The following is a 23,860-nucleotide window of genomic DNA, read 5'->3' on the forward strand; positions in this document are numbered from 1 at the left end:
GAGCCTGCCTGCCAGTTCATCTGGAGTTCATCTCGTCACAGGCAGGCTCTGTTGTAAGACGATTAAAACCACTGTTCACTTCTAACCACGTGTCGCGTGAATTGATGGTCTCATCAGCCTGCACATCCTGGTGGGCTTGGTCCACATTGAATTGGATGTATTGTGCCACCTGGGCATACAGGGCTTCTGTAATGGCGTGGATGCACCTGTGCATGAGGCCTGTTAGATTCCGGACAGGTCCCCACGGCGCATAAAAGTTCAAGGCCACCGTCACCTTGAAGTCACCTAGGTGTGCCATGATCTGGCAGATATGTCACACTGTCTCCCTACTAAGCTGGAGTCTCCAATGTCATGCTCGGTCTGGCAGGTCCTCGAATGACAAGCGCTGCCAGTACACATGAGGCCTCATGCAGCGCTTCCTTGGCACCTCCTTTTCCTCAGCCTGTTGGGCAACTAACATCCTGTTCCTCTGTGGTACGCTCCGCTGCTGCAGCTTCCTCCTCCTCAAGCAGCTCCAGATCGTACAGCAGCAGGGCATCCCCCAGGCCCCCAGGGCTGCAGCGACTAGTAGGAAAGCCACCATTGCTGGTTGTATTCCAATATCTATTGTCCATTGAAAAGCCGGCATGTTAGCATGGTGCATACACCCGTGCCCAACCAGGTCCAACAACCTACATGGTGGCCCTGGTTGGCACTGCGGGCTCTGCCCCTGCATGTTCCCACCCCCCATCTCTTCATCCCTGGCCCCATCATTGCTGGGCACTGTGTGGGCCTTTGGCCCTGGCGCCTGTCCCTGATGCCAGGGATGCAGTCAGCTGGTGCTGCCCTTGCCAGCGTAACACTCCACAGCCCCTACCCTGCGCACCCTGTAGGGCATGCAGTGGGCGTTGCCCTTGGGTGGACCACCTGATGGCCCACCGGCGGGTGGTGGCTGGGTGGTTGGGGGTATGGCGGTGGGTGCACCCATTCGGCTAGTGCCAGTTTGCAGAACCAGGGGCCAGGGTGGGTGGTCAGTGGGGCACGCAGCAAGATGGCTGCCTTTCAGGCCGCAGCAGTGGTGGTCCGTGCCTGGACACTGCCCCTGTCCCATATCATAGAATTTACAGTGCAGAAGGAGGACATTCGGCCCATCGAGTCTGCACCGGCTCCTGGAAAGAGCACCCTACCCAAGGTCAACACCTCCACCCTATCCCCACAACCCAGCAACCCCACCCAACACCAAGGGCAATCTTGGACACCAAGGGCAATTTATCATGGCCAATCCACCTAACCTGCACATATTTGGACTGTGGGAGGAAACCGGAGCACCCGGAGGAAACCCACGCACACACGGGGAGGATGTGCAGACTCCACACAGACAGTGACCCAAGCCGGAATCGAACCTGGGACCCTGGAGCTGGACCCGGGTCACCCCGGCCACACGGCCCATTTCCCAGTCACCCCCCCGGCCTGGCAGGGCCACCCCCCACCCAACCAGCCTGGCAAGTGACCGGCCCGGCAGTCCACATTCGCACGGCTCTGTGTCCTACGTCCTCTCTCTCTCTCTCATCAGCTACAACGCCAGTTTCATGATTATTAAAAGCACAAGTGAACCGCACCATCGGGAACTCAGCCCTTCTGAGGCGGAGAATCACGGAGGACCCGGAGAATACTGGGTTAAATCGCTAATGACATGCAAATGGCGTCTACTGTACGTGCTTTCTGGAGTGCATTGACACCGCTGTCGAGGTGACCGAGAATTGCAATTTGTCGTCAGATCGTCGCCTGTCGTGATTTTGCCGTCTGAACCGATTCTCCACCCAATCGCGTTTCGCAATTTTGCAATTGGCCAACAGAGAATCCCGCCCATTGTTTAGTAATTAATGCTATTAATCTTTATAGTAAAAGAATTGAAATGTGATATCTTGTTCTTTCATCTTTCCAGGCATTAACTGGAAGTTTAGATTTCTTTTTTAACATGATCAGTCTGTACAGAGATCATAACAGTGAATAAAATCAAACAATGGACAGGATTCTCCAGCCTCCTAGTTTCTAGGTGGCGGGAAGCGCCGCGCCCTTCACTGGCTCTGGCCGTATTCTCTGATCCCAATGCTGTCAATGGGATTTCCCATTGAAGCCACTCCAATCTGCCAGGAAACCCCTAGGTAGGGGTTGCTGCTGGAAGGGTCAGAGAATACTTCCGCCTGTGAATGGCTGGGTGGTCAGTGGGGTGCGCAGCAAGATGGCTGCTTTGGAGGCCACGGCAATGGTGGTCCGTGCCTGGACAATGCCCCTGTCCTGTATGGGGTTCCGGCCAATATCTAGCCCAGCCAGATTTGTGCTCGCAAAGAAACGCTTTCTCATACTAGTGTTTTAAAAAAAGACAATGCACTTTTTAACCCAGGATGTCTCAAAACACTTTACAACAGTGAAGTGATTTTACAATGTAGTCACTGATATCACATAGCAACCAATTTGCACACAATAACCCACAAACATCCAAAGACCAAACAATCTGGGCCAATATTTCTGGCAATGCAATCCATTAGTACTGCACAGACGTGTCAGCATGAATTATGCGCTTAAGTCTCTAGATTCAGGTTTGAACCCACATCCTTCTGACACAGAGGTGAGATTTATTCCATTTATTTGAGATTAAATCTGATATTGTTGAAAGAGGCTATTTTTTATACAATGTTTTGTGAAACATGTCACTGTACTTGAGTTGTAATATGCAATAGTGCATATTAATGCATTCATGCAAGATACCCAGGGGTTACAGAACTCCCTCCTCATGCCCACTCATGGACCTCATGCTTATCATTCCAACACACATCGTAGGCCTTCATCCCTGACTTAGTGTATCCTTCCATCCTGGCAAAGAACACAAAAGTTTAGATATTCCATAGATTAATTTGACCCAGACTTGATTTTACAGTGTGGCATCCAGGGCCTTGGACGGGAAGCCTTCCCAAGCCCAAATTAAGGCCCTTAAGTGATCACATAATGGCAACTTATGGGGCTTTTCCCGCCCAGACTCAATTTTTTTGGGGCTTTTCCCACCCAGATTCAATTTCTCATTCTCAATCTCGGATAGGAAGGCGAGGCCTCAATTTGAAGGCCCCTTCAGACTGGCAGTACTCTCCTGTCAGGCCCTCGGGGATGGGGAGCTCCAGCCCTCCCTCTTCTCCCCCACCTACCTCCCAACACTGAAAACTCCCCCCTCCCAGGACATCCCTAGCCTCCCTTCCCCGGAACGCCTGGTGCTTAATGAAGCGCTGTCCCCAGACTTAGTCTCATGCGCAGTATTACAGTACCTCTTCTAGCCACTGCAGCGCTGTGCCTGGGGCGGGGTAGCTGGAGAACAGTCGGCATATCTGGTTGGCTCTCCAAGGCGGAGCTTCCATCCATGTGTGGACGAAAGTCCCGCCTGCTGACAATAAATGATCAGTTATGCTTGAAATGGCAACATGCCTTTTGAAGTCAGCAGGCATCCATTCCTTGTCGACTCTCAGGCTGACCAGCACCGAGCAATTGCCATCCTGAAGATTCTGGCCAATGGCTTTAACATTGTGAGCTTGCAATCAGGGCGATGCAGTGCAGCATTTTCTTCACTTCTCACTCAAATATTCACAGCATCACAGAATTGTTACAGCGCAGAAGGAGGCTGTTCACCCATCGTGTCTGAATTACTCTCCAAATGATCAATTCACCTAGTGCCAATCAATTCCCTTTTGAATGCCTCTATTGAAACTGCCTCCCATCATACCCTCAGGCAGTGTATTCCAGATCTTAACTACACTCTGCGTGGAAAAGTGTTTTCTCATGTCGCTTTTACTTCTTTCTCAAATTATTTTAAATCTGTGCCCTCTCGTTCTGGATACTGATGCACTATCAATTACGACGAGACGAGAGTAGAATGTAATCGAGGCTTTATTACACAGAGATGTGTGGCCTCCTACAGCAGCTGACAAAATGGCTGCTGTACGGAGAGCACACACATTTATACTCCGCCTACTGGGCGGAGCCAGCAGACATGGATCTACCCCCATACCTGTAGTACAGGGGCCTTACCGCTACAGCGTTGAGGACCCGTGTTTGAATCCCGGCCCTGGGTCACTGTCCGTGTGGAGTTTGCACATTCTCCCCATGTCTGCGTGGGTTTCACCCCCACAACACAAAAAATGTGCAGGTTAGGTGGATTGGCCATGCTAAATCGTCCCTTAATTGGGAAAACAAAATTGGGTACTGTAAAATTTTTAAAAACATAACCTGCTTGCCATTGCACTCAATGCTATTACAATCCCAGACCAGGTCCCCAACAGTGGCTAGGATACTGGACCGAAACCCCAATATTTTAGATTATTTGTAAGATTGTGCAGAAAGGATGATTTGCTCCAGGAGTGATTGCATAAAGAAATAAGGTAGGATTGTCCGACCTCCTCCCGGGTCAGAGAATCGCCGGGGTGCGGCGTAAATCCCGCCCTGCCTCTCCAGCGCCGTCTTTTTTGCCGGGGGCGGGGATCGCGCCGCACCTGCCTGTGTAAAGCTCCGTCATGGCCGTTGCGGAGAAGGAACCCCCTACGCATGCACCGGAAAAAAGCCAGCAGTTCTGCACATGCACCAGAGCACGCTGGCGCTCCTGCACATGCGCCAACTCGCGCCGGCTGGCAGAGACCCTTCGTCGCCGGCTGGCACGGCGCCAACCACTCCAGCGCCGGCCTAGCTCCCGAAGGTGTGGAGGATTCTGCACCTTCCGGGCGGCCCGATGCCGGAGTGGTTCACGCCACTCATTGACGTGGGTACAGACCGCCTCGCTGGATACCGGAGAATCCCGGCCAAAGTGTTTGGTTATTTTTTTAAACAAAACTTTATTATGAACACTATATTAAAATGTTTAACTTCACAGCCAAAAAGAACAGCTTACAATTACCCCTAAAACACTACTACTCAATTTCCCATTAAACAACAAGAAAAGAAATGAACAGCTCCCAATCTATCTTAAAATTAGCATGGCATAGAATAATGCTTGCATCACAGAACAGATTTGGACCCCTGATAGAAACCCTTTAGACTCTGGCTGAAAATATTCAACAAGCTGCTTCACCTGGCATGTTTCAGCTTCTTTCTTCTTCTCAGACAAGACTGTCCTGCTTCACATGTTACTCTTTTATAACTATCTTACTGTGAGCAATTATGGAATCAGTGTCAGGCAGATTAGAATTCAACTCCTCTCTCCAAAATCTGCCACTCTAAAGCTTTTCAAAATATCTCCATATTGCTTTTCAAATTGCCTCTCTGAATTCCTTGGCTCCACCCGCAATGACCTCATCTCCCCAGGCTGAAAAATAACTATCTCTGCAGGCTGCAAAGCACATTAACTCCCCAGGGACTTTCCCAGTCAAACCACAGTCCATTAGTCAGACTGAAAAACAGATTCCTTTGTTAATTTGAATTTCTAGTTGCTAAAAGCACTCCCGCCTTGCAAAATAGAATATTTTTTTTAAAAACATGACCACTGCTGTTAAACACATGCTAACCACAGGCTTTTAACCCTTAAATTGTCCATTGCTTAGAATCCAATATTCCTAAAGTCTTCCAGTTATCACAATGCCACGATTAATAAAGCCTAGGATATTGGATGTTTTATTAATCATTCGCTCAACCTATCCTGACACCTTCAACAATTTATGCTCAGGTATTGGGGCCTCACGGTAGCATGGTGGTTAGCATCAATGCTTCACAGCTCCAGGGTCCCAGGTTCGATTCCCGGCTGGGTCACTGTCTGTGTGGAGTCTGCACGTCCTCCCCGTGTGTGCGTGGGTTTCCTCCGGGTGCTCCGGTTTCCTTCCACAGTCCAAAGATGTGCGGGTTAGGTGGATTGGCCATGCTAAATTGCCCGTAGTGTAAGGTTAATGGGGGGATTGTTGGGTTACGGGTATACGGGTTATGTGGGTTTAAGTAGGGTGATCATTGCTCGGCACAACATCGAGGGCCGAAGGGCCTGTTCTGTGCTGTACTGTTCTATGGATTCTATGGATTTACGCTCAGGACCCTCTACTCTTACACCCAATTTAAAATTTTACCCATTATTTTATATCAGGCGGGGGTTTCCAGCCCCTCCACAGTGTGTATTGCAGCTGTGGAAGATTCCCACCATTGGCCGGCGGTGGGATCTTCTCATTTTTCACACCCTCTGCCACTGGGGAACCCCAATGGAGTCGCCATCGGCAGTACCAGAGGTTCCTGCCGACTGACTCTGTATGTTCTTCCTACCATATTTCTCCACGTTGAACTTCATTTCTCCACATTAAACTTCATCTGTCACTTGTCCGCCTATTCCACCAACTTGTTCCTGCCCTTTTGAAGTTCTACACTTGCCTCCTCAAAGTTCACGATGTTTTCTAGTTTTGTATCATCTGAAAATTATGAAATTGTGCCCTATGCTCAAAGGCCTAAAGGCCTAGATCAATAAAATATATAAAGCAAAGATCCCAACCCTGATCTCTGGGGAACTCCACTACAAACATTCTTGCAGCCCAAAAATCTTCCATTAACTAACTTCTCTGTTTCCTAATATTCAGCTATTTCATATCCATGTAGCTACTTTTCCTTTTATTCCATGAGCGAGACCTTTGCTCACAGGTCTGTTTGGTGGTGCTGTATCAAATGCCTTTTGGATACACCACATCAACTGTATTGCCTTCATCAACCTTCTCTGTTACCTCTTCAAAAAATGTATGAAAGTTAGTCAAACATGGGGCTGGATTCTCCGCAACCCAGCGCTGTAATCGTGACCGGCGCGGGTGCGGTGATTCCACTTTCACCGGTCCCGGAAATCGGCGGAACCGCGGAGTACACTGCGCTGCCGGGTGGCCATTGCCAGAGGCCCACCCAGCAATCTTCCACTCTCGACCGGCCGAGTTCCTGACAGCGTGGAACTAACCACTTATTGCCGGTCGGGATGCTGGCGTAGCAGCTGCGGGCTCAGTCCGCGGCCATCCTGGTTGAGGGCGGGCGAATCGGAGACCGGGGGGGGCCTAATAGGCGATCGGGGATCTGTGCGGGGGTTGAGGCTCGGACGGGCGGCCGACCGGGGACTCTCTTTTTTTGGTGTGGCTCTGTGGCCCGAGTCCGCCATGGAGGCCGCTGCCGTGCGCCTGCGCGAAATCCGAAGCATAAGTGCGGGAGCCCATATCTGCAGCTAAAGCTAAAGATTCACTCCGGGTCCCTGCTCGCCCCCTGCAGGGTATTGAATTAGTTCAACTTTTTTCTAGGAATTTTGGGAGTAAAACCCCACCTTTTTTACGCTGGTGTGGGGGCGTAATCTCATTTTGGGAGAATCCAGCCTATGATCTCCTAACAAATGACTTTTGAGGTTGGCTTTCCTCAACCAAAATTTGTCAAAGGGACTGTAGATTTTACCTGAACTCCTTCTCAAAGCAATATTTTGGCCTAAATTTCTTTTTGTGGTAGCGAATTCCACAGGCTTGCCACTCTCTGGATGAAAAGATTTCCCCACATCTCAGTCCTAAATGGTTTACTCTGTACCCTTGAACTGTAACCTCTGGTTCTGGATTCCCCTGCCATCAGGAACATTCTTCCTGTATCTACCCTGTCTCGTCCCGTTAGAATTTTATAGGTTTCTATGAGATCCCACCTCATTGTTCTAAACTTCAATGAATATATACCTAACTGACTCAATCTCGCTTCATATTTCAGTCCCACCATCTGTTGAACCTTTGCTGCACTCCCTTTATAGCAAGAACATCCTTCCTGAGATAAAGAGACCAATACTGCACACAGTATTCCAGGTGTGGCCTCACAAAAGTCCTGTGTAATTGTAGCAAGACATTCCTGCTCTTCTACTCAAATCGTTTTGCTATGAAGGCCAACATCTCATATGCCTTCTTTATCGCCTGCTGCACCTGATAACTTACTTTCACCGACTGGTGTACCAAAACACCCAGATCTCGTTGCACATTCCCTTCTCTCAATCTATAGTCATTCAGATAATAATCTGTCTTCCTGTTTTACCTACCAAAGTGGATTTGGTTTGATTTATTGTCACATGTACCGAAGTATAGTGAAAAGTATTTTTCTGCGGCTGAGGGAATGTACACAGTACGTACATAGTAGAGAAAGGAATAATCAACAGAGAACATTGACAAATGGTACATCGACAAATAGTGATTGGTTACAGTGAGGAACAAAGGGCCAAACAAAGCAAATACATGAGCAAGAGCAGCATAGGGCGTCGTGAATAGTGTTCTTACAGGGAACAGATTAGTCCGAGCGGGAATCGTTGAGGAGTGTTGTAACTGTGGGGAAGAAACTCTATCTATATCTGGATGTGCAAGTCTTCAGACTTCTGTACCTTCTGCCTGATGGAAGGGTTTTGAAGAAGGCAATGCCTGGGTGGGAGGGGTCTTTGATAATGCTGTCTGCCTTCCTGAGGCAGCGGGAGGTATATACAGAATCAATGTGGGGGTGGCAAGCTTGTGTGTTGCGTTGGGCTGAGTTCACCACACTCTGCAGTTTCTTGCGATCTTGGACCGAGCAGTTGCCATACCAGGTTGTGATGCAGCTGGATGGGATGCTCTCTATCACACATCTATGGAAGTTTGTGAGAGTCGGTGCAGACATGACAAATTTCTTTAGCTTTCATTGGAAGTAGAGACATTGTCGGGTTTTCTTGACTGTTGCATCAACATGAGTGGACCAGGACAGACTGTTGATGATGGTTACCCCCAAGGAACTTAAAGCTATCGACCATCTCCACTTTGGAGGCATTGATGCAAACTGGAGTGTGTGTTGTGCTGCGCTTCCTGATGTCGTGATCAGTTCCTTGGTCTTTCCAACATTTAGAGAGAGGTTGTTTTCGGTGCACCATGCAACCAAGTGATTTATCTCCCTCCTGTAGTCTGATTCATCGTTATTTGAGATACGGCCCACCACAGTCGTATCATCTGCAAACGTATAGATTGAGATGGAGTTAAATCTTGCCACACAGTCATGTGTGTATAGGGAGGACTATTACGGAGGAGGTGCTATTGCCTATCCTGACAGATTGAGGTCTGTTGGTGAGGAAGTTGAGGATCCAGCTACACAGGGAGGGGTGAAGTCCATGATTGCGGAGTTTGGTTATTAGTCTTATTAGGATAATTGTGATGAAGGTGGAGCTGTAGTCTATGAACTACGTAGTCTATGGTCTATGTAGTCTTACATAGGTGTCCTTGTTGTCGAGGTGTTCGAGTGTTGATTGTAGAGCCAGGGTGATAGCATCTGTTGTGGACCGTTACGGTAGTAGGCAAACTGCAATGGCTCAAGACCGTCTGGGAGGCTGGTGTTGATCCGTCTCATGATTAACCGCTCAAAGCATTTCATGATAACAGATGTCAGGGCCACCGGTCAGTAGTCATTGAGGCAGGCTACCTTGTTCTTCTTTGGTACTGGTATTCTGGTGGTCTTCCTGACGGAGGTGAGGACCTCAGAGCGGAGGAGTGAGGTGGTGAAGATATTTGCGAATACACTCGCCAGCTGGTCTGTGCAGGCTCTGAGTGCTCGCCAGGGACTCCGTCGGGGCTCATCACTTTCCGCGGATTCTTGGCAGCTCTTACCTCTGAGGCTGTAATAGTGGGTATGGGTGTCTACAGGGCTGTTGGGACGGGTGGCACTGATGCATTGGCTGACTGCTCAAAGCGGGCATAGAACTTGTTCAGATCATCGGGTAGGGATGCTCCAGCCCCAGATATTCCGCATGGCCTTGCTTTATAGCCTGTGATCTTGTGCAGGCCCTGCCATAGTCATTGGGAGTTAGTGTCGTTGGCCTGGGACTCTAGTTTGATGCGGTATTGCCTTTTTGAATCCCTGGTGGCTTTCCGTATGTTATTTCTTGAGGATAACCTTGCATTTATCAGGGCAGCACGGTGGCACAGTGGTTAGCATTGCTGCCTACGGCGCTGAGGACTTGGGTTCGAATCGCGGCCCTGGGTCACTGTCAGTGTGGAGTTTGCACATTCTCCCCGTGTCTGCATGGGTTTCGCTCCCACAACCCAAAGATGTGCAGGGTAGGCGGATTGGCCACGCTAAATTGCCCCTTAATTGGAAAAAATAATTGGGTACTCTAAATTTTTTTTTAAAACTTGCATTTATCTAAATTACACTACGTCTGCCATGTCCACTCACTCAACTTACCCAAATTACACTGAAGTATCTCTGCTCACAGATCACTCTGCCATCCAGCTTTATGTCATCTGCAAATTTGGAGATATTATACTTAGTTCCCTCATCTAGATCATTCATATATATTGTGAATAGCTTGGGTCCTTCACTCATCCCTATGGCACTCACTAGTCACTGTCTGCCATTTGGAAAATGATCCATTTATTCCGACTTTGTTTCCTGCCTGCCAAACAATTTTCTATTCAGCTTGATACACAAACCCAAACCCATGTGCTGTAATTTTACATGCTGATCTCTCTTTCTAATTCCCTACTAAGAATGATTTCCCTATTAATACTAATTCCCTTCAGTTTCTCCCTCTCTCATGGTAGACTGGTACAAAAGGTGAAGTCACACGGAATCAGGGGTGAGTTGGCAAGGTGAATACAGAACTGGCTAGGTCATAGAAGGCAGAGAGTAGCAATGGAAGAGTGCTTTTCTGATTGGAGGGCTGTGACTAGTGGTGTTCCGCAGGGATCAATGCTGGGACCTTTGCTGTTCGTAGTATACATAAATGATTTGGAGGAAAATGTAACTGGTCTGATTAGTAAGTTTGCAGATGACACAAAGGTTGGTGGAATTGTGGATAGTGATGAGGGCTGTCAGAGGATACAGCAGGATTTAGATCCTCTGGAGACTTGGGTGGAGAGATGGCAGATGGAGTTTAATCCGGACAAATGTGAGGTAATGCATTTTGGAAGGTCTAATGCAGGTGGGGAATATACAGTGAATGGTAGAACCCTCAAGAGTATTGACAGTCAGAGTGTACAGGTCCACAGGTCACTGAAAGGGGCAACACAGGTGGAGAAGGTAGTCAAGAAGGCATACGGCATGCTTGCCTTCATTGGCCGAGGCATTGAGTATAAGAATTGGCAAGTCATGTTGCAGCTGTATAGAACCTTAGTTCGGCCACGCTTGGAGTATAGTGTTCAATTCTGGTCGCCACACTACCAGAAGGATGTGGAGGCTTTAGAGAGGGTGCAGAAGACATTTACCAGGATGTTGCCTGGTATGGAGGGCATTAGCTATGAGGAGCGGTTGAATAAACTTGGTTTGTTCTCACTGGAGCGACGGAGGTTGAGGGGCGACCTGATAGAAGTCTACAAAATTATGAGGGGCATAGACAGAGTGGATAGTCAGAGGCTTTTTCCCAGAGTAGAGGTGTCAATTACTAGGGGGCATAGGTTTAGGTTGCGAGGGGCAAGGTTTAGAGGAGATGTACGAGGCAAGTTTTTTACACAGAGGTTAGTGGGTGCCTGGAACTCGCTGCCGGAGGAGGTGGTGGAAGCAGGGACGATAGTGACATTTAAGGGGCATCTTGACAAATACATGAATAGGATGGGAATAGAGGGATACAGACCCAGGAAGTGTAGAAGATTTTCGTTTAGACGGGCAGCATGGTCGGCACAGGCTTGGAGAGGCAATGTACGAGGCAAGTTTTTTACACAGAGGTTAGTGGGTGCCTGGAACTCGCTGCCGGAGGAGGTGGTGGAAGTAGGGACGATAGTGACATTTAAGGGGCATCTTGACAAATACATGAATAGGATGGGAATAGAGGGATACAGACCCAGGAAGTGTAGAAGATTTTCGTTTAGACGGGCAGCATAGTCGGCACAGGCTTGGAGGGCCGAAGGGCCTGTTCCTGTGCTGTACTTTTCTTTGTTATTTGTTCTCTAAACCCTGGGTTTGCCAAAATTTCTGGAACGTTATTTGTTTCCTCCTTTGTGAAGACAGATCCAAAGTATGTGTTTGTTGGTCAGCCATTTCTTTGTTCACCATTATACATTGCCCTGTTTCTGGCTGGAAGGGACCTACATTTGTCTTCACTGATCTTTTTCTCTTCACATACCTAAAGAAGCTTTTACAGTCAGTTTTTATGTTCCGCAAGCTTACTTTCCTCCTCTATTTTCCCCTTTTTAATTAATCCCTTTGTCCTCATTTGCAGATTTCTAAGCTGTACCCGATCCCCAGGTCTGCTTTCTTTTCTGGACAATTTGTATACCTCTTCCTTCAATCTAATACTATCTCTAATTTCCCATGTTGCCATGGTTTGGCCACCTTTCCCATTTTATTTTTGCGCCAGACAGGAATAAACAGTTGTTGCAGTTCACTCCTTGAATGTTGGTCATTGCCTATCCACCGTCATCCCTTCAGGTAACGTTCCCCAATCCATCATATCCAACTTGCATCTCATACCATCATAGTTTTCTTTCTTTAGATTTAGGACCCGAGTCTCAGAATCAGTACCGTCACTCCCCACCTTGATGAAGAATTCTATTATATTTATGGCAACTCATCCCAAAGGGGCCTTGCATAACCAGATTGCCATATATTCCTTTCTCATTACACAATACCCAGTCTAGGATGGCCTTTCTTCTAGTTGGTTCCTCAACATATTGGTCCAGAAAACCATCCCATACACTCCAGGAATTTCTCCTCTACGGTCTTGTCACTAATTTGATTTGCCCAATCAAATGCCAATTAAAGACACCCATAATTATACATGTTCCTTTATCACATGTTTAATGCCATTTAATGCCGTTTCCATGTCCCGTTGCCATTATTTTTCACTGTGATCCTGTTTGGTTTATTCTCTGCCTATCACTTTTCTTATTCCCATTTCTGTCTTTTGTTCTTGTCTGTGTTTCCCCCTCCTCTGACTCTACCCTCCTACCACTTTAGTATAAACCCTCTCCAGCCACTCCAGCAAATACTCCTCCTAAGACATAAGCCCCTATCCTGCCCAGATGTAAGCGGTCCAGTTTGGACTGCTCCCACCTCCCTAAGAACTGGTCCCAATGTCCCAGGAATTGGAAACCCTCCACCTTGCACCATCTCTTCAATCATGTATTCATCTACTGCATTATACCTGGCTTTTTCTGCTCAGACTAGCACATGGCACTGGTATAGTTACCTTGAGATCACTACCTTTTGAGGTCCTACTTTTCAACTTAGTTCCTAACTCCCTATATTCTGCTTTGAGGAACTCATCCCATTTTGTACCTATGTGATTTGTACCAATGTGTATCACAACCACTGGCTGTTCTGCCTCCCCTTCCAGAATGTCCTGTAGCCGCTGTGACACATCCTTGACCCTAGCACCAGGGAGGTAACATACTACCTCGGAGTCTGATTTGTGACGAGAGAAACGCTTATCTACTCCCCTTTTAATTTAATCACCCATTGCTATTGCATTCCCACACTTTTTACTCCTCCCTGTGCAGTACAGCCAACCATGGGACAACGAATTTGGCTGTTGTTGCTTTCTCCTGAGAGGCCTTCACCCCACACCTCCCCCCCCCCCCCCCCCCCCCCCCCCCCCAACAGTATCTGTTTTGCAGGGGAATGAACATATGAGATTCATGCACTCCCTACCTAGTCCTCTTGCTCTGCCTGGTGGTCACCCATTCCCTTCCTGCCTGTGGCATATTAGCCTGTGTTGTGACCAGCTCTCTATACATGCTATCCATGATACTCTTTGCCTCACAGATGCTCCAGAGTGTCCCCAGCTGCTACTCCAGCTCTGAAACTTGGGCATCCAGGATCTACAGCTGGAGACACTTCCTGAAAACATGCTGGCCCCAGGCATTGTCAATGTTCCTGGCTTCTCATATGGAGTAGAAGGAACACACCGTGGCTTTGAGCTTTCCAGCTATGACGTAACCCTTTAAATTAAACCTTCTGGTAGATACTTTCAAATCACATCAATGATTCAAGGACCCTTCCTTCCTGGTCCTCATTACTGCAATTAAGGCTAATGCCTCTGCAATTTCCACTCCCACTCTCTTCAGTATCCTTGGATGCATCCCATTTTGTCCTGGTGCCATATCAACTCTAAATAGAGACAGGATTCCAATATCTCCCCGTTATCAATTTTAAACCTTTCTAATAATATTTTGTTGTATGAATTGCCTCCTCTTTCACCATGGCTGAGTAGCATCTTCATCCTTGGTAAAGACAGATCAAAGAATTAATTTATTGCCCTGCCTCTCTGCATACATATCCCACTTGGTTCTTAATCAGCCCAACTTCATCTTTTGCCACCCTTTGTTATTTATATGCCGACAGAAGAAAGAGATTGGATGGGATTCTTCACCCCTCCGCACCCATTTTCTGGTGCGGGGAACCCCCATCAGCAATGGGATCCGCTGTCCCGGCAGCTGGCCAATGGGGTTTCCCATTGTGAGCACCCCAACGCTGTTGGGAAATCCACAGGTATGAGTGCACTGCCAGCGAAACGGAGGCTCTCGCCAATGGAGACTCCTGCCCATTACCTTGTATGTTAGCAGCCAGTCTCTTTTCATTCTCGCTCTTTGCTTCTCTTATTTGCTTTTGCACGTCTCCTCTAGTTGCCCATTACATTATCTACCTGACATCTGTCGCAAACATACTTGTTCTTCACCTTAGTCTCAGTCTCTTTTATTATCCTGGAAGCTCTGGATTTGTTGGTTGGTCTTTCCCCTTCAAGGACATCTACCTTGAAAATATCCAAACTATCTTTCCTTTGATGAAAGCCCATTGTTCAGCTACCATTTTTCATAACATCTTTTGACTCCAGTTTGTTTGGCCCAGATCCATTCTTACCCCTTTGAAGTTGGCTTTCTGCCAGTTAATTATTCTTACACTGGATTGTTCTTACTCTTTTTTTCATAGCCAGCCTAAACCTTAGGATATAATGATCACTGTCGCCTTAATGTTCTCCTACTGACACTTAATCCATTTGCCCACCTATTTTCCAAGAACCAGGGGCTGGATTCTCCGCATCCCGACGGCAAAATCGCGTCTGGCGCCGGGGCAGAGAATCCATTTCTGTGCATGGAATCAGGACCGGCGGCAGTTCCTCGATTCTCCGGCCCCTGGAAAGTGGTGCACTTGATGCGTATCCCCTACCTGCGGCCATTGCCAGAAGCCGACCACGCTATTCTCCGTCCCCAACCAGCCAAATTCCTGGCGGCATGGATGTAACATGGTCCCAGCCATTCGGGATACTTGCGTGGCAACTGCAGGCTTAGTCCGCGGCCGCCATGGTCGGGGGCGGGCCGATCGGAAGGCAGGGGGGGCCTCAGGGGTTATTTTTGGGCAGGCGGTCCAGGTCGGGCGTGCGGCTGATCGGGGGCATTATTGATGTGGTCCAGCTCTGGGTTCTGAGTCCGCAATAGAGCAAAGAGCGGCCGCTGGAGGCTGCTGCCATGTGCATGTGTGGCCTCTGACCCGGAAGTACGGGAGCCCGTATCTGCAGCTGGAGCTGCGAGTTTCACGACAGGTCCCTGCTGGCCCCCTGCAGGGCTGTGAATATGTGGCCTTTTGACGCCAGTTTTTCTGGCAAAAAAGGCCACAGTTTTCACAGCTAGGTGGGGACATAGTCCCTGAAATGGAGAGTCCAGCCCCAGGTCTAGCAATGCCTCCTTTCTCTTTGGACCGGAAACATACTGCTGTCGAAAAATTTCCTGAACTTGTTTCCTGAACTTGTGCCCTCTCTGCCCTTTACATTACGACTATCCCACTTTGTATTTGGATAATTAAATGTCCTTGTTACAATACTCTATAATTCTTGCACATCTCTGTAATTTCCTTGCAAATTTATTCCTTTACATCCTTCCCCGACTTTGGTAGCTTTAGACTAAACCAAGGAATGTAATAGCACCTTTAATCTCTCTTAACTCTAGTCAAATAGATTTTGTCCTTGAACTCTTTGGTACAACCTCTCTCTTCCGGCCCTCGTTAATACATACCATCATTCTTCCCCCTTGTCTTCCATTCCTATTTCCTGGACACCTTGGGCTGGATTCTCCATTATTGGGACTATGTCCCCACGCCGGCATCAATTCGGTAGAGTTTTACGCCAGAAAAACTTGGATCAAAGGGACACGAATTCCCAGGCTTGCAGGGGGTTAGCAGGGACCAGGTGTAGATCTCGCAGCTTTTGCTGCAGATACGGGCCCCTGCTCGTCCGGAGATCTCGTGAGACGTGGCTAGCCGGGTAAATCCCGGAAGAGGCCTGACCTGGCATCTACTGGCCCCGTCGCGCCCTCATTCTGGTTGGGGCTGGTTTAGCTCACTCAGCTAAATCGCTGGCTTTTAAAGCAGACCAAGCAGGCCAGCAGCACGGTTCGATTCCCGTACCAGCCTCCCCGGACAGGTGCCGGAATGTAGCGACTAGGGGCTTTTCACAGTAACTTCATTGAAGCCTACTCGTGACAATAAGCGATTTTCATTTCATTTCAATTCATTCTAGTGGGATGTGGCTGGTGGAACACGCCCTAAACTCAGATTTTAATCTCCCACCCTCAATGAAAGCTAAGTGACTAACCAAATTCCATGTGACCTCTCACCTTGAACCATACAAGTGCATTTTTGGAAGTTTGCAAAATACATTATTTTAATCCTGGACCACACAACCCACAGGCTATTAATGCCTGGGGAAGGTGGCATGAGAAGGCTCCAGGATAACAAGGTAAGTAAAAAATATTTACAGTTTCTTTGTGTGCCAGGAAGAACAGGAATGTTACTTTGGGCTCTAAGATGAAATTTTGGACCTCCTTTGTTCCAGGTTTATCTCTTCATCTGACTATGATATGTTCTGGTCTCTTTGAATCTGTTTACTTGACTGCCAGGGGTCATTCGTATGAATCCCCAGCAGCAGCCTTCTGCTATGCTCATCCCATCCCAGTTTACTGACCTCATGTCATTTGTGCCAGGTATGGTCAGTAGTTGAGCCTACATGATGTCCAGGTGTCTAAAGTACCAGGTCTCATGCATCTGAGTTGGAAGAGCTGTTGACTCATTGTCATGGTCCCTTGCTTGCCTCATGACACAGGTTAAAATTGGGACTTCAGAATCCATAATCTGAGATAAAGTTAATGAGTATTCTGAAATGCATGAATTAATCATGAATTTGTTACAGAAAAATCATGTTCGAAAACCCTGTTTAGATAGATAAAGGAAATGTAGTCAATACAATGGACTGTTAGAATATGTTAAATAAGGGGCTTGATTCTCCGATCCTGCGACTATGTCCGCATGATCGGTCTGATCTCAGGACCAGGAAGTCAACACCGCCCCCGCACCGATCCTCCATCCGGTGGGGGGCTAGCAGCCGTGCAGTGTAAAGCCCCCAGCTTTACCTGCGGATACGGCTGCAGAATGGCCGGGTCCATGGCCGCACATGTGCACGGTGGCAGCCTGTGGCGGCCGTGCCGTGCAACATGGCACCGGCCGCCCGCGGACCCAGCCTGCCAGAAACTGCCCCCATGTAACCAGCTTCGCCACCCCCGGACCCTCCCCCCCCCACTAGTCCCCCCCAGCACCTGACGAAGGCCCCCCCCCCCCCCCCCCCCCCCCCCCCCCGACTGTGGCGGTGCTGGACTCAGTCTGCAGCTGCCACGCGAGGTCCCCAAACGATCTGAACATATGCAAGCGATGCCATCGGGGACTCGGCCCGTCGGGGGTGGAGCATCGGGGGAGGGCTGCAGGTGACATCCTGAGGTCTTCCAAAAGGCGTGCAGAGCCGTTTTTGAGGGAGATGGAGCATCCTAAAAGCGGCGCCGCCCCTGATTCCGATGTAAACGGGGATTCTCTGGCCGATCGCCAAACGCGATTTTGGTGTCGGAGATCGGAGAATCCCGCCCATTGTCGCCCATTGTCGCCCATTGTATCTCACAAGAGACTTGTAATTATTTTGTCATATGGTCAAAAAGGAAACATACGAGTAAAAATATGAATTTAGTAAAAAGACAATAAAACAAAAGGTTAAGGTATGTAAAAGAATTAGAAATGGTATATTTAAGGAGTTAATGATAGGTTCACTTGTGTTCCCTCCATATATATTGATGATTTTGATTTGAACGCAAGACATCTGCCTAAAAATTGGTTCAGGGTGGTAGACCAGTGTAAGCTAAGCCCAGGATTGATCCGTGTCTGAATGAATAAGATTAAGCCGAGTTAAGCCGAAAGTCTCTTCAGTGCTCTAAACTGCACAGGTGTCTGCTCATAAAATGGCTATGATAATAGGGCTTAGGGCAGGATCAGAAGTACATCCTTAGTTTTGGTAGAAATTCTGTGTTGTCCCACAGCCTCTCTTAAAGAAGCCCACTGTATATTTTTTTGCCTCTGACCTTGAGTAACAACAAGAAGAACTTGCATTTATATCATGCCTTTAATGTAGAAAAATTCAACATGCAGAATCAGACAAAAATGATCGGCAAGCAATAGAAATAAATGACGAGAGATGAACAAAAGCTGTTCTTCTCTTTGGTTAAGACTGAAGCAAAGGGCATATTAAATAGCTCTGCTATTCTTTGATCACCATTCCCAAAATGACAATTCTATTCTCTCAGGAATATTACTTCACCTTTAACGTTAAGTTTTATTAAATACTTATTAAAAAAATTACTGATCTTTTTGATCATATTAGAACATTTTTCTCATACTCCCTTTTAGCTTTCCTTATCAGACTCTGAACCTTTTATTGTAATTCCTCATTTCATTAATATGGGCCCTCTTCAATTTCTGCGCCATTTATTATCTCTGTTTCTATTTCTCTGTTATTTTGTCAGGTCCCTATCTTTCCTGGCTTAAATGTTACATCACTTCCCTATTTAACTGTTTTGTTGGTACATTTAACACTATCCCTGTTCATTTAACCCATCCTTGCCAAATTGTTTCCATCTGCCTCAGAACTGGTGCCAATGCCCAACAAAGTGGAATCCCTCATCCTGACAGAACACGAATAGCTTTGGCTTGATCCCATAGTCCTTCCCTATTCTAGTGGAATCCTGGGGAAATAATCTGAGATCGTCATCTATCATGCCTGCTCCTAAATTTATTTCCTAAATTCAACTTTCATGATTTCAGGTTTCTTTAAAACCCCATTGAACTCCTAGTCGTTGGGAATACCTTAAGGATGTAAAGCAGCACAAAGACAGTAATCGTGAAGCTAAGGATATCCTTCAATCTTAATTGGTATCTAACTTTCTACTTCTTTATTTATCCATTTACAAAATGTTTCCTTTCATAATATAAAAATCTAATCTGCACCTTTGCAATCTAATTTCTTTTAATTTTCCTTCCACCTCACCTCAATTTGCCTGCTCTTTATCTTTCTAAAATCTGCTGTCGCAAAATTTGGTGTTCTAGGGCAGAATTTATTTTTAAATGGCAAAGTGTCAGGTTAAGACTGAACACCAGGGTTTTGGACATAAATAACAGTTTTAAACTTCGGTATTTTCACTAATAATTAATTATTGCATTGAGTTGTCAAGTATGATTTTTTCTGTTGAAAAATCCAATTGAATATTTTGATAATGATTGTTTTCTATTTAGTCCTATGTTGCTGTCATTTGGAAGCCAGCCATGAAAAAGGCTGTTTATAGCATTTGGTTTTCTGATGCATGTCTTAGTATATTTACTCAATGGACCACACAGCTTAGTAGAGTCAGGCACTGATAAAAAAGCCATGTGATTGGGGAACTGATCATACATCGCTTAGGTAATTCCCTTTTCAGAATTTCTGTTTGTATAATTTGTCCTTCCAACAAAACAAAAATCAGCAAAGGGGATGTACCAAAAACTTATAGATATATTTCTGTGTTTGGATAAAGAATGTGTTTCATAGAATGTATTGACCGTGGGATATAACCGTGCAGTTTAATTGACTAGGGATTGCAAAGGGTTAGCCTGTGCTTCCAAACATATTGAGTGCACTTGAATAACCCTGGTGTATAAAATATGGTGGAGCTCACTTATGAAGCTCTTTATGGTTCTCTATTATTATTAAAATTGGAGCATTGAGAGCCACACTATCTCGTAAAAAGTTTTTCCTCTAAGAATGAGTGGTTTAAATACGGAGTTGATTACAATCAGGATCTGCAAAAGATTGGTTACATTTAGTGTATTCATAAATATTTCTACTAACTTCCCATATTTTGCCATCTTTCTTAAATATGTTTCAAGAGTTGCAATGAAGTAAACAAATATTAACGTAATATTCTTTCAATAAAAAAGCTAATTAATTCTTGAAACAATAGTGAATAATAGAACACATCCAAAAGAGAATTTATATATATATTCTTTGCCTGAACGTTAATTTACTTTGTTCTGGAAATTCTCCTAGTCCAGAGTCACTACGGGCAATCCTCTCAAAATATTTTTGACATTCTGTTGTCACTTAGTTTCCTGGTCAATGATAAAAGTGTTTAGCAGTTTTTAAGCTCCTGATTTTTCTGTTTTGTTTTACCCACAGAATGCTAGAAAACGATCTTAAAATCAGCAGCGATGAAGAAAGTGAACAGGTAAGATTGGCTGTCTAAGAACAAAAATTGGCTTATCATTCAGGATGTCCTGTTCCCATAGCAAACCATAAAAGCAAAATTTTAATATTCGACAGTAATGCATTGTGCATTACATAGTATAACTCTCATCATTATAAAACAATGCATCCACAGCCTCACCTTGAGCAATGCTGCAAACAATCAATTTAGCATGCTACACAAACATTCAGGCACAATGTAACAACATCATACAAAACAATAAAAGTTGTTGACAGTGATATTTGTATTACTCAGTATCAAAAATACAAAATGAATGGAATTTCCTGGCTGGGGGTGGAGGGGAGAGTTGAGGCAGGATTTGGTAAAGTCAGCTCTCAACCATTTATCTTGCCATTCTAAAATTCCACTAAAAGTGGGACAGGCACTTCTTGTGTCTGCATACCACTCCCCTTTGCATGGATTTGACCAGAAGAGTTGGATCTGGCAGGATGATACAATTCATCCAAAATGCTGTGAATTCTGCCTCCAGTGGCCCCGCGTAATGCCAGAACTAATAATTTTCGTAGCAGGACGCAATATTAATGAAGAAACTGTTTTCCTGTGTTACAGAGAGCTTCTCCTAAAATCCTACACTCTGTTGGAGTAAACACACCAGTAGCTCCAAAAAAGGAACCATTACACATCAATGTTTTGCATATTATCCTGAGCCTGGAATTTAGAACAGGTTCATGGGTGTATTCTTGAGTAGGTTAGTAAAAAATGTATTTCTAACTAAATATATCCTCTCCTTTTTAACTTATTATAATAATTAAAATATAGCATAATGTGGGAAAATGTGAACTTGTCCACTTTGGCAGGAATAATAAAAAGGCTGTACATTATTTAAATAGAGAAAGATTTCAAAACTCTGGAGTACAAAAGGAGATGGGTGGCCTGCTGCATGATCACAAAGCATTAGTGTGCAAGTACAGCAAGTGATTAGGAAGGCAAATGGAGGGTGCAACTCCGCAGACTTCAAAAGAAGTCCAGTTTTGGGCGCATTTAATGTGATGTTTCTCGGCTGCTGCAGCGCCGAGATTTACCCCGCTATTCATTGACTTTTGGGCTCGGGGAGTTTCTCCCCATTGAGGCCAAACTTTAGTCAATTTCCTGCAGGCGGGCCAAGCTCGCCAGCATGAACAGCTCCTCACAGATCAGAGAGCTATTTTGACCAGCAGCTCCAATCTCTTCACCCCTCCCTTCATCGCCCCCCAATCTTCGATGCCACTGAAAACCCCCTCAGCCCACTTTAATGGTCAAGGGCCCGGCCCTCCTGGGCCTGGCCACTGGAAGTGCCAACCTGGCACCCAAGCATCTTGGCACTGCCAGCCTTGCACCCTGGTAGTGCCATGCTATGATGCCTGCCTGGCTATAAGTGCCAAAATAACTGGGTGCCAAGGGTATTACCCTGTCACCAACCACCCGTGGATCTCTAATGGCCTGCGAGACCCCCGAGGTGCCATCATGCCTGGCCCACGTTTGTGGGAACCGGTATTAAGCGGCACCCTGTCGAAGTCTCGACATTGACTCCTGGGCGCCAGGTGAAAGTGGTGTCTGGGTATTTAAATTGTTGCTCGTTATGCTTTCCCTTAATTTGCTCTGTTTTAATTACCTTTGCTTAAGAGTCGCCAGGTATCTTTCTGATACCACCACAAGGTTCAAAGCCGAATACTGATCAATGACTCGATATACCAGTTAGTAAGTTTGAAATCAATACACATTTATTTACACACACAGTCAATTATTACTCATGCATAAACTCTACTCACTGAACTACAACTACTACTAAAAGCCTATACTTAGCTTTGAGTGGCCCACTCAGTCAGAGGAACAATGGCCGTTGTCCGGTTCTGATACTGCTGACTTCAGACTGGTATGGAATAGTAGCTAGGAGTGCCTATCTCGTAGCGTGCGTTGACCTTAGACTTACTTGGTTGGTGCTTGGCGGCCTCTCATCGCTGACAGCCAAATGCCAAGTTGAAGATGGAGAGGAATAAGAGTAAGAGTAAGAGAGCAAAATGACCTTGGGGACTCTGCTTTATAGCCCCCAGGGGTTTCGCGCCCTTCTGGGCGGACCCTGGACTTGGTCCCAATTAATTGGACCATGTCCCAATCGTTTGTATCGATTTTCTCCAATAACGGGGTTGTTCCCTGATCGTTGGGCGGGTTCTATGTAACCGTTGGCCTGCCTTTGTTTTAGCTTCCACAGGCGCCGGGAAGTCTGTCCTGGTACCGATTGTTTCAATGTTTCTTTTTGTCCCCGGAGTTAGTTCATTACTATGCTAATGGCTTGTAGTTTCAGTTCTGTCTGGGTTCTGCAGGTTCCAATCCACAGGAACCTTGCACCTGCTTGTTTTTCTAGTACTGTCCATTTTTCCCTGCACTCTTTGCGAGTATCCATTTTGGAATCGGGACGTGGCCACCCCAGGTGGCTACACTCCCTCCTTGTGATCCTCAACGCGAAGCGTGAACGATCGCACTACTGCGATGTCTTTGTTCCCTGACCAAGCAGGCACTCATGACTAGGCTCTACTCTGACCCTAACTATGCAACATATCTTTAACTAAACAATTTTACATACACACATCATCAAAATTCTATGGGGGCACTATGTCATGAAGGACATGCATTCCAAAATTTAAAAAACTGGAACCTCTAACTATTCTCAATAAACTATCCTCACTCAAACAATTCAAAAAATATCCTAACATCATGACTGTACAAAAATAGCAGCATTCAAATTTCTCTGGTTTGGCAGTCAAACACAGAGTCACATTTCTTTATTCAACAAACGAACACACACAAACAAAAAAACGAATGTACTTTAATCCATGTCAAGGGGTTCGGGGGCCTGGTGGAAACCGAAAATAGGGGACCTAATTCTGTATACCGGGGTGCGAGAGCGGCAGGCTCTCCTTCGCCATTTCTTCATTCGAATGGTCTGCACGATACTGCAAAGTATCGCCAGTGCTAAAAGTGCTTCAACGACATACGAGACGGAATACCAAGTGATAAACTTATCACACCAGGTCGGGGTACTGTTGACTGTTACTGGGCTCTGTTTACTGTGGGGGAGTGAATCATTGACGGCCTGTTGGGTGGGGGTGAGGGGGTTAGCGTTCGCGCGCAACAAAAGGGATCCTGCTAGTGTCCATATAACAAAGATGAAGGTCGTCTTCATCTTTCCTTCTCTTCTCGTCTTTCTTCTCTTCTTGTCTTCTTCTGGAATTCTGTGAACACAAGCATAATATCTGTCATTATCTTGCTTAAGATCTCGTGTGTTTGTCTGTCTGTCCTTTATTGCCAATTACCCTTTATAATTGGTCACCATCTGTGACTCCCTCATTTTT

At 46.4% G+C, this 23,860-nt stretch overlaps 1 protein-coding gene across 6 annotated transcripts in view; it reads left to right on the plus strand.

The window, feature by feature from the left end:
- The window catches only part of aff3 (AF4/FMR2 family, member 3), a 409,202-nt gene that overhangs the window by 253,666 nt on the left and 131,676 nt on the right, over window positions 1-23,860 (plus strand). For all 6 annotated transcript variants that reach the window (XM_038818559.1, XM_038818556.1, XM_038818557.1 and 3 more), the window contains one exon: window positions 20,444-20,492. In XM_038818559.1, coding sequence (XP_038674487.1) covers window positions 20,445-20,492 — 48 coding nt within the window. In that variant the 5' untranslated portion in view covers window position 20,444. The remainder of the gene's footprint in view (window positions 1-20,443; window positions 20,493-23,860) is intronic.

The sequence above is a fragment of the Scyliorhinus canicula genome, chromosome 14 (assembly GCF_902713615.1).
Source record: "Scyliorhinus canicula chromosome 14, sScyCan1.1, whole genome shotgun sequence".
Lineage (NCBI taxonomy): Eukaryota > Metazoa > Chordata > Chondrichthyes > Carcharhiniformes > Scyliorhinidae > Scyliorhinus > Scyliorhinus canicula.